Source organism: Gossypium hirsutum, chromosome A10 (assembly GCF_007990345.1).
Source record: "Gossypium hirsutum isolate 1008001.06 chromosome A10, Gossypium_hirsutum_v2.1, whole genome shotgun sequence".
NCBI classification, from domain to species: Eukaryota; Viridiplantae; Streptophyta; class Magnoliopsida; order Malvales; family Malvaceae; genus Gossypium; species Gossypium hirsutum.
The window spans coordinates 63,460,256-63,472,721 of NC_053433.1; the positions used below are offsets into that span (position 1 = coordinate 63,460,256).

General features: G+C 33.3%; 1 protein-coding gene across 1 annotated transcript; it reads right to left on the minus strand.

Moving 5' to 3' along the window:
* Positions 1-2,491: 2,491 nt before the first annotated feature.
* Positions 2,492-6,725, minus strand: LOC107897012 (LRR receptor-like serine/threonine-protein kinase RGI1). The gene is made up of 2 exons (XM_016822340.2): positions 3,329-6,725; positions 2,492-3,229 (listed from the first exon to the last, which is right to left on the minus strand). Exons 1-2 carry the CDS (start codon positions 6,213-6,215, stop codon positions 2,706-2,708), a joined length of 3,411 nt encoding a protein of 1,136 aa, XP_016677829.1. The 5' UTR covers positions 6,216-6,725; the 3' UTR covers positions 2,492-2,705.
* Positions 6,726-12,466: the final 5,741 nt, after the last annotated feature.

The following is a 12,466-nucleotide window of genomic DNA, read 5'->3' on the forward strand; positions in this document are numbered from 1 at the left end:
AATTATTACAACCATTTAACGGGGGGGAAATGTCAATAATTAGAACCTCTCCTCCTTTACTTGAGCTTCGGTATTTGGGCATATAACACTCCTACATACTAATACTTGGATGCCTCATGAATAAAGTAAGTTGAGTTTCAAGGTCAAATTAAATGAGTGCCATTGCCCCATACTCTCGTTGCCAGTGCTTTGGAGGTCCCAAGGAGTCAAAGATATAAAAGCGGCAGTTTCATGAATTTGACAACAAATCTCAGTCTGATGGCTTCGACTGTGGTTGAACAGTACAATTACCAGCCAGTGAGCAGATGGCAGATGAATTTTAGGCTTTTGGACTCGACATAATGGCCCAAGGATTCACCAGATGAGTTATGGACTTTGAGCCTTAGATGTAGTATATTAGCTCCACTATTTTTATTCTTTTCATTTTTTTTCTTGGTTTTCCATATGATACAATAGTGTAATATTAATAGTAAGAGTATTATGGAGGGTTTTGTACTAACATTAACATGGTAAGAGTATTATAGAGGGTTTTGTATTAAGAGTTAATTTATTTTTTTGTCTTTTTTATTTAAAAAATAAGTAAATTTATTTATGTATGTTAGATTCAAAAAGTACACTGAATTTTTTTATGAAATTTTTTATCTATTTCTATTGTTAAAATATGACAAAATTGACAAAGTAACTAAATAGTTACATATGATATATCATATATACCTCATTTTAATATATAGTGACTAATTTTTAACAATAAAAATAGATAAAATTTTTAATAAAATAACTAATTTATTATTTATTCTAATATATAAAAATTAATTTATTTTTTTAATAAAAAGATAAAATATAACCTAATTCTTAATATAAAAACTTTATAATATTTTTATCCATGGAGATAAAAGTGAAGTTTAGGCAATTGTGCTTGCATTATCAGTATCACACTCAAATAGGAACAACCGAATCAGGAAAAATATCCTTTTATATTCATTCATTCAAAAGGGGCAAATTGATGTGAAATGATTCACTTCTTTAGGGCAAATGTCTCTTGTCAAGCAGAGGAAAGGGGTCCATTACCAATGCGAAAATTACAATTCTTTGGACTAACATGGGATGATCACATCATAGCCTGACCCAACCCCAGGGAAAAGTAGCATATAAAATTGAGATTTAGAATTTTTTGGATAGACAGTTTTAGTTTAGGTGTAATATATTTAGTTTTGTTTTTATGTTATGATATAATATTTAATTTTATTATTATCGTTATTTTTATTTTAATTAGAGATAAATGTAACATACATTTAAATTAAGTTTTAGTTTAGTATTATTTTTTAAGAGTATTTTTAGACTAAAAGATATTTTTGAGTAAAAGTTAAAAAATTTTATATTTAGTTAAAAAATACTTTTATAAAATATTTTTCCCCAAAAATATTTTTAAAAATTTTAAAAATATCTTATTTAACAATTATTTTATCTCAAAATATTTTTTTCTCTAAAATTATTTTTTCAAAGTAATACTAAAACCACTCTGAAAATCAAACTATGAATTATTTGGATTTAAGTGACTTATGGCTCTAGGACATTTCTTAGTAGTAAAGCATGGTATTTTGTTTCTCTTTTACTTATAAAGTAAAATAAATTTGACTGCTCATAATGAGGTAACAACATTTTTCATTGGCACCTGTAGGGACAGCCATTGATGTGAAGTTTAGAGGTGAAAGTGCAGTCCTTTTGAGCAGAAAGCTTTTGCCCTGGGTTAAAGCAACACAGCAGTCTAAGATCCTTGGAAAGGTACACACTGAGTCTGAGGGCAATATTAGGAATCAATTCTTTCATACTGATGACTAACTAGGGAATGGGAAAAGCTAAACATTTAGACACCAGCCTCCATTATACACTCACACATGCAAGCAATCAAACATCACCAACTTATCTGGGTCCCATCCAACACACCTTAATGGTCAAATCAATGACTTAATCTTCTAAAATCACCTGGTGAGTTACTTTTTATCATCTTTTCACTAGATTCTTAGATTCTTTTCATGTATCCTAAATATGCTTCACTCTCTCACTAGCTGTATTATATCAAAAACAGGGTTATGGTGCTAATATCATAAGGCCACCTGTAGGTGAATATAGAACAAATTGAAACTAAATCAGAGTTAAAAAAATATATTAAGAGTTTTATTATTTTTAATTTTTTACTTAAAAAATAAGTAAATTAATTTTTATATATTAGAGAAAAAATAAATTAATTTTTTATTAAAAATTTTATTTATCTATACTGTTAAAAAATAGAATAACTAATAGAATAACTAATAGAACAACTAGATACTAACATGTTAGACATACAAGAATTAATTTTTAACAGTAAAAAAAGACAATAAAATTATACTCTTAATACATGAGTGTTTATGATAATTTTGAACACATTCGTGGGTTATATTACAACTTGATATAATTATATGTTATCACATATGCAAGTTGTGAGATGGGGAACTATGAGAAAATAGTTATTTCACTTGTAATTTAGCTGTAAACAACAGTGCTCCAAGCCTTCTTTGTCTTCATGCATCTAATTATAACAAATATCAAGTTTTTCTTTTTACATACAAAACAAAAACCGAAAAAAAAAGGGTTTTGAAACTGAAGAAAGAAAATAAGCATAACAAACTTCCTTGTGGGGTAGCTACAACCTTTTTTGTGTTTTTTTATTACTTTAACCCTGGTGTAGGATTGGAAGAAGGTGAGTAAAGTAGAGAAGAAGCAGAGAAGCTGGAGTTATTGCTTTTGGGATACAAGCTTTGCATTTGCATGGCTGGTTTTGATGATGCTGTTGCTTGAACTCCACTTGAGTAGTTGTTTTCCTTGGCATCAATGGTTGGTGATCCTTTGAGTAGCACATCAACCTTAGCATACTCCTCTCTTTCATGTTTAATCTCCTTGAGCATCGCTGCCACATCTTTCATGTTTGGTCTTTCATCGGGGCATGAATTTACACACAACAAGGCTACTCCTAAAGCTTGCATCATTTCCTCGATTTCAGATTCCGGTCGAGACAGTAGGCTCGGATCAAGTACTTCGATTCCTCCCCTCTTTTGTCTAACCCAATCTACTATGTGTAGTCCATCTGGTATCGTCGGATCAATCGGTTGCTTTCCCGTCAGTACTTCCAACACCACTACACCATAGCTATAAACATCACTCTTCTCTGTAATCTTCATCATGTAACCGTATTCTGCCAAGATGCAGTAAATAATTAGTTCAAGATTGCTACAAAATGACCTTCAATGAGTATAACTATTTAAAAGTAAATAATGCAGTAAAAATATGTTACCAGGAGCAATATATCCGTAAGAACCAGCAACAGTGTTAGAGGAGCGAGCAAAATCACCATCATCTACAAGCTTGGCAAGGCCAAAATCAGCAATGTAAGGTTCAAACTCAAGGCCAATTAGGATATTATTAGCCTTGATATCCCTATGAACAATAGGAGGGACACAATCATGGTGCAAGTAAGCAAGGCCTTGTGCTGCCCCCAACAATATTTGGTACCTAAGTTCCCATTCCAAAGCATTCCCAGTTCTCTCATGAAGGAGACTCCCCAAGCTTCCATTAGGCATATAATCATACATGAGCAATCTTGTATTTTTGTTCCAACAACAACCCAAAAATCTAACTATGTTCTTATGACGGATAGTACCAAGCGTTTTCACCTCGGCCGAGAAGGAATCACGAACCCCACTTTTGTCATCGTTGCATCCATTGGATGGTGCTATTGTTGCTGGCCACAGCTTCTTCACTGCAATGACTTCACCATTGTCCATATCAGCACGATAAACAACCCCGGAACACCCTTTTCCAATCACATTGGAATCCACCAGGCATTTCAGAATTTGCTCTACTGAGAAATTTAACTTCTGGAAGGGAGTGAATTGCCATGGCCATGAGTCTCCCAACTCTGAATCATCGTCTCTAATGGTTCTTCGAGCCCTTATAATCGCGATTGTCCCCATAATAACCATTGCTACTGTTAGGGTGATCAACAAAGCTACTGCTAGCTTGAGTCTCCTTGACCGCCTTATCTCATTTTCAGTCCTTGATGGCCCTGCCCTGCCATCACTTCCCAAGAAGCAAGAGTCCCGGCTTGTAGGACATAGGCCTTCATTTCCAGCCAGGTTTGCTTGTGGTAACTGCCTAAAAAGCTTGTTATCAGGCAGATAACCTTCAAAGTTATTGTAGGAGAGGTTGAGAGAAACGAGATTATCAAGCGCTGCAAGTGGAGCCAAGTCCCCTTCAAGCTTGTTGTGGGAAATGTCCAGTATGGACAGCTTGCTAAGTGCAGATATTTGAGGAGGGATTGGCCCTGTGAGTCCATTGCAACTCAAGTTAAGAGCAATCTCAAGGGCTTCTATTCGGCCAAGTTCCAATGGGATGCCACCAGTCAGCTTATTGCTGCTAAGGTCAAGCAACTGGAGACTGGAACAGAGGGCTAGGGCAGAAGGTATTGATCCAGAGAAGGAATTCTTGCTTAAAATCAACTTATTCAATGACACAAGACGGCCCAAGCTTGCTGGTATTTGGCCATCAAATTGATTGAATGAGGCATCCAACACCTGGAGGCCAGATAGAGATGACAATGAATTGGGAAGGGGACCCTGTAGAATATTGTTGCTGAGGTCTATCATTTGTAACTCCGTGCAACCCCCAATCTCATATGGAACAACTCCAGAAAGCCTGTTGCTAGACAAATCAAGAAAATTTAATCTCTTAAGGCTCCCAATTTCTCTAGGAATACCACCAATGATCCTGTTGTTCCCAAGCCTTAAGCGCACAAGGGAGGTGCAATTCCCGATCTCTTGGGGTATAGAACCAGAAATGTCATTGGAAATAAGTAGAAGCTTTGCCAGGCTCTGGAGTCGAAACAGGCCAGGAGGAATGCTACCAGTGAGAGAATTGTGTGACAAATCCAATGCTTGAAGGCCTGTACAGCGAGACAAAGATGAAGGGATGCTTCCTTCAAGCTGGTTTTGCCAGGCAAAGAAAACAGTAAGCTTTGACAACACTCCCAGCTCTGGTGGAATCAAACCAGAAATCTGGTTTGTATCAAGCTGCAACTGCAGAAGATTACTAGCATTGGAGAGAGTTGAAGGTATTGAACCAGAGACATTGTTGTTGCTAATCATAAACTCTTGAAGCTCCGAAAGACTCCCCAAAGACAAAGGTATGGTTCCAGATAATGAATTCAAAGAAAGATCAATGTTTATCAATTTACTACAGTTGCCAATCTCTTCTGGAATACTCCCAACAAGACTATTTTGCCACAAGAACAGTGATTCAAGCTTTTCAAGTTTACCAATCTGCGGTGGGATCGATCCTGATAGACTGTTTTCGTAAAGATACAAGTTTACAAGCTCAGAGCAGTTAACTATTTCAGGAGGAATCTCACCAGAGAGCATTGTGGTGTATATAGACAAGGTTTGGAGCTTGCTTAGCTTCCCAAGTGAAGCTGGTAAAGTACCTGAAACTCTTGTATCAGCTAGCCCCAACACAGTCAAGTTGCTGCAGTCCCCAATCTCATCAGGGATTCTTCCCACAATGTCTTTGTTCCCTCCACCTCGAAGAACTTGAAGAAGAGACAAGTTCCCGAGGTCAGCAGGGATAGTCCCGCTTAGAAGGTTGTCATAAATCTCTATTTTCCGGAGACTTGTGCAGTTACCTAGCTCAACTGGGATTTTCCCTGTTAGCTGATTAGAGCTCAAAACCAAGTCCTGGAGATACTGAAGCCTACCGATACTTGCAGGGATGGAGCCAACCAGACTGTTGGAGCCAAGGGTAATGGTAGTAAGTTGTGAACAATAACCAATGTCAAGTGGGATAGTGCCTGTGAGATTTGCATCATAGATGACTAGTCTTTTGAGAGATTGAAAAGCAGAAAGATTGGCTGGTAAAGGAAGCGGAAGAGGGACTGACTGTATATTAATTTCGGTGACATAACCTTGTGGGGAACATGTTATGTAGGTCCAGTTGCATGGAGTGGAGTCAAGACTGTTCCAGTTGGAAAAAGAGGAATGTAGAGTTGGAGAAGAGTGTATCCATGAGAAGAGAATGGAAGATTCATGGTTTGGAGCTGCAAAAGTTGCAGCACTGAAGAAGAAGAAGAAGAAGAAGAAGAAAAAGGAGATTAAGAATGAAGAAGATTGCCTCGAGCTGGGCATAGACATTTGCCTCAATTTCCAAACCTTTCTTCTCGGTTTTGCATCATTGGGTTTTGCTTCTTCTCTATGTTTGTGCTTGCTTCTTCCACATTTTTCTCTCTCACACACTATATTTCTTGCTTGCCTTGAACTCAAGCTCTAAACAGCAACAAGCTCTACCTATTTGGTCTTTTCTTTTATTTTCTATAATAAATTAAACTATCCAAACAAAAACACCTTAAATTAAACAATAGTTTAAAAAAATGAAGAAAAGCAAAGCCTTGAGATCAACAAAACTGCACCACCACCCACCCCCTCCCTTAGGATGCTTCTCTCTCTTTCCCTACAAAGGACATATAAACATAGTAAGCACCACCTCTGCCCATACCCTCATATCTTTCTGCATCTCTCAATATTTTAATCAGGTTGCTAACAATGGAGGAAATATTTTAAAAAGTAAATTTACCGGTTTTTGGCTCTAATGCAATATTTACAGTATAAAAGAGAGGGGAAAAAAAAGTGGGGCAATTAGCTCCAACTTCAAGTATCCACAAGTGTTTCCTTTGTTCACCATATAGTGAGTTAAAAAAAAATACAGAAAAGGACATTGGGTTCACTCTTTCCCATTCTGGTTCCTGGAAACTTTTGGGGGTTCAGTTACAAAACTGAGTTGGCTGTTGGCTCTTCTCTAATCAAATTCAAACACCCATTTATCTTGTGCCACTTCTTCATCAATCGCTGACCCTATTCAATCTTCACTCTCAATATATCATGCCATCTCAAATTTAGCCAAATTGGTTGCTTGTCTAAGGTTTAAATCTATCTTATAAATGCTTAAATTTTACAAATTTACTTAAACCTTCTAAATGGTTCAAATCTTTCTTTTAGTGTTCAAATAAGGACTAAACTTTTTTTAAAGAGCTCAAATAAAGAATTTTTAAATGTCGCATGTCAAGTGTCAAATTATTTATATTCTTTTAAAGCAATGTTTGATTTATTTGTAATGTATTTTATTCTAAAAATGTTAGCATTCATCTAATTTTTACTTAAACTAGGTTGAACTATATAAAAAAACTTTTATTTGGGTACTTTTATAAAAATTAGGCCATTATATGATCAATTTTAAAATTTTGACTTTTATTTGAGCAACACTTAAAATATTTAGTCTTAATTTGAGCATTTAACCTTTAAATTTGAATACCATCTTCTATAAATATTATAGTAAGTCACATTGTACTCTTAAATAAAAAAATTTAAATTCAAATTTTAAAGATGATAATATAAATAGAAAGAATTATAAATTTCGAAAAAATTAATTTCTATAAACCATAAAACATAACATTTGAGGATATCATTAATTTTTTTTTTGTTTCGGTATAAATGTTATTAGTTACCCCACAAATTCATAACATTTTGAGTATAGTTTAATTCATTCATTCATTTACTACATCCAATAAATTTAGGGTTTGAATTTCCATATCTAATTTTCCTTATTTTATCTTTGATCGAAGTAGCTTTCTAAATAATTTCCTTATTTTACCAAAAAAATAAAATGTCAGAGTTAAGCATAAAAAGTTAGAAATATATAATTATATGGCTTTTTTACGGCTTTTTTACATTAATATTATAAAAAAATTAATTCTAAAATGAGGTGTCAATATAATTATATACGAAAATGGTATTTTTAGGGATGGTGCCTTTTTTATAGGCGGCACCATCATTTTTTTAAAAAATTTAATTTTTTTTAAAAATAATATTTTAATAATGGTGCCATGTACCAATGCTGCTTGTCAGGGTGGCATGACTGGTAACGCCAATCCAATGGGAACTACAGGGGGGCAGGTCGGTCACGGGTCAAAATTGGCCCATATTTTGACCATATAGAAGGAGTATAAAGTGGTGCCACCTATGTACATGGAACCACTGTTAAAATATTAATTTTTTAAAAAAAATGGTGGTGACGCCTATGAGAAATGTACCACCCCTAAACAAATCATTTTTGTATATAATTATACTGACACCCCGCCCATCCTACCTCTTCTACGTTCTTGACAGCCCATCTTTGTCTCAGTAGAGTCTTTCAGTGGCATGTTTCAGTTCTCTTCCCCATTACTTAGAAAAGGTGAGCCACCGGTTCAGGTACAAGATACTATCATTACCGCCTGGACAATTAGACCCCCAACCCGTAATCACAATGACCCAATTGCAAGAGCGGAGCTCTACCAACTGAGCTATATCCCCTGAGCCAAGTGGAGCATGCATGAAGGAGTCAAATGCTTCTTCTATTCTTTTCCTTGGCGCAGCTGGGCCATTCTGGACTTGAACCAGAGACCTCGCCCGTGAAGTAAATCATCGCACCTACAGTCCAACCAATTGGGAGAGAATCAATAGATTCCTTTTCGGCAGCGATTCATCCTTCCCGAAAGCAACATACAACTTTCCGTTGTACTGCGCTCTCCAAGTGTGCTTGTTCTCCCCTTCTTCCTTACCATGGCAAGTATTTGTGAAATAAGAAATAACTCCGATGGTAAGAAATATGAGAATTAAATTTTTTTATAATATTAATGTAAAAAAGCCTAATTATATATGCGGGAGAGAGTAGTATAAATATTTATTTCATGAATTAAAATTGCACACGTATTATATTTGGATATTAAAATGATAACATGTTCACTTTATTCATCATCCCAAGCTGAAGATTTAAAAGAAAACATTTTCCCATATCATATTTTGCCCTTAGTTGTGATCACCACTACATGATGGCAAATAATAATAATAATAATGGTCCAAAAAATGTTATTTTCCTTTTTAAAAACATCAATTAAGTCTTCGAAAAGAAAATGTATCTAATCCAACCCCATTAACTAAGCCATTTGACCATCCAAGGCCATTTGACCATTCAAGTTAATTATTAGATGGTAGCTATTGTTATTTTCTTTAATTTATTAGGTTATTTATGTCACGTGTCACATTAGAATTGTTGTAATCTTTCTAACTTAGTCTAGAAGTTATGGCCAGATTCTAAAGACTACATTAGCCACCGAAATGGCTCAATAAAAGAAAAACAATCAAATTTTCAAAAACTTCCCCTTTAAAACATGTTTATTTTTTTGAAAAAACTGTAGTGAGCTTCTTTTAGTTTTAAAAAAACATTAACTTATGCAAAGCTTAATTAAGATCCAATTATAGAAGTTCTTATTACTCTTGAAAACATTTTTTTGATTTTTAATTTACTTTCCATAAATTCAAGTACAGATTTGTAGCGAAAAATACGAAGACCTTAATTTATTATTATTTTAAAAAACAATTTTATATGCTTATAAACACCATCCAGTTATTTAACTTAACTAGTTTTAACGATAATGCATACAAAATACCAAAATAACCCAGAATATTGAACCCATGCCACAATCTGTATAAAAATTATTACAATCCTGAATAATGATAAAAATTATAATATTAAACCAAAAATTCAAGACAGACCTCCATATTGTCGAGTCTGATCCTAACCTTGGGGTTACCTGTAAAGATAAAATTATGGGGGTGAGCTTTAAAAAGCTTAGTGTGAGTTTAACAAAATAAGCAGTATAAACCATCTCAAATAGTCAAAATTTTCAATGAAGCATGACATCATATGAAAAACAGATTTTTATATGCATAGGCATGCTCATATGAATCAGTGCAGAGATCCTACCTATCCATCCGCTACACACTACGAGTTCCTTAGAACCTGTCATCCGAACACCAAAAACAATAAGAAACAAAACTTAATGTAGATAAACCACAAGTATCAATATATACCTAAACTGCTACTAGTTTGCAAACAAGTTACTAGTAAGTTGCAATAAGTTGTTGTTACTCCAATAATACTCCAGGGCGCAGTTATATTGCTAAACAATAATGCAAATAAATCGTCGGTACTCCACGAAACTCTTCTGTCACCCATCAAATCCTAAAACTCATGCGATGCAATATTTCATGTAAATAATTAAGCATGTCATGCTTAAACAATATCACTTTTAGTATAGTGGCATGCTTAACATGCATTCAGTATAACAATATCAATGGTATTCTTAGCATGCATTCAGTAAACCAGTAACATTCAATGGCATGCGTACTTGCAGTCAACATACATTATAGTAGACATACTTACATGTAATAGGTAATAATGACGAACAACATACTTAACGATACTATCACAAAATGGCATGTATATAGCCATCCAATTGATTAAACAAACAATCATCCCATAAGTAAAATACTTACATAATCAGTTACCTCATTTTAAAGCCTTATAATATTCGACCATTACTAAAGGGTCACTTAATGCTTTCAACCAACATTAAACATCTTACCATAATCAGCCACTTCATGGTTGGCATTAAGCCATTCGACCATGCATAGAAAATTACACACAATATTCGGCCAAATTGTGAACAAGCAAACAATTTACAATAAACACTAAAACACACAAAAGTTAGGACCCACACCTGATTTTCGTAAATTCGATGCACTAACGCAAATACACAACTACTACGGCCTCAATGTAGATAACAGTTAACCAGATCTAAACATAAAACACACAAACATGATTTAGAACCGGTCTTCAACACCCTTATAGGGTTCGGCGAAAACAAGGATTTGCAAAAACTAATCGAATTTGATTTTTCGTATGTTACTTACTCTTCCAAGTATTAAAAAAGAGATGTGGGTTGTCCTTCAATGCTACTATTGATCTGATACGTTCATATTCGGTCCTTCAAACAAAATTACATATAAAAAATCATCATGTGCAATTCGGCCATTACACTAGCATTATTCAGCCACTACAAAAAATAAAAGAATAGAAATCGACATTGGATATGTCATAAGAACAGTACTTACACTACCCACTTCAGATCTGTGATGATTAGAATTCAGAACTGGCAACAAATAATAATAATAATAATAATAATAATAATAATAATAATATAATAATAATAATAATAATAATAATAATAAAAGAAGGGTGATTGAGGAGCTTCAAGGGGCGATAATGGTGTGAAAATGGGTAGCAATTACTCGACTAACAATATAAGAAAAAATGAGAATATGGAAGGAAACTAGGACTTAGAGGCGACACAGTAGAATAAGAGAGGAAAAGAAAATTGGGGAAAATGAGAGAAAAAGAGGATAGGAGTGACAGAGAAAATGAACAAATGAGCAAATGAGGTTAAACTGAAAAGAAAACTACATTAAATACCTAGGGTTTAGGCGTAACACTTACTAGGATTTGAAGCAAAATTGCACAAAATAAAAATTATGCAAGGGAAAGGATTCAAACTTAGATTTCAAGGATGAACTCATAAACTCTTAATCATCAGGCTAGTAACTCACTTATTTAACAAACGCACAAAGATAACCTTAAAAAAATATTTAAAAAATATAAAAAAATAGAAATGTGCAAAAATATATATACAAAAACATATAAAATTATAAAAGATAAAAATTAGTAATATTTTAAAAATATATAAAATAATGAAAATAATATTAAAATAAAAATATCTAAATTATAAAAAACTATACAAATTATGAAAATACAAAAATTGAAAAAATATGAAAAAATATTTAAAGCTATATAAATGTATTAAAATTTACAAAATATTATAAAAAAACATAAAAATTATAAAAAAATTAAAAATATATGAAAAAAATTTATGAAACATTTTTTTTTCATTTGCTCATTAATCATCATTAATAAAACAACACCTACTAAAAATTATATAAAAAAATTGATCTTTGAAGCTATTTGTTGTTTTCATCCACTCGAATTTGTCCAAAGCTTGCACCCCTTTGTCCACCGCCAATAATAGGGAAGTGTTTTGAGATACAAACTAAGGTAGAAAATCAGTTGAGAGTGCAAGTGACAACTGAGATTGTGCATTAAATTGTAGATTCTTTTTATTGTATTTTTATATTTTTTACAATTCTTAATTTCTTTTTTTGTGATTTTAAATTTTTTGGTACCTTTCTATATTTTTTAATTTTCATATTTTTGTATTTTTTTATAAATTTTCTATTATTTTTAATGATTTTAAGTGGAAAATACAATTTTTCAATCACGTGGCACAATCTTAGTGTGACACAGGGCATAAATAACCCAAAAATAGAAGAAATCAGTAGTTGTTACTCTTAAATAATTGATCATCAATAATAATTAAAGAATGTCATTGATTGAAATTTTAATATTCAAAACCCCAATTAAGTGTGTTTTTTTGCTGATTGATTTTATTAGGTGA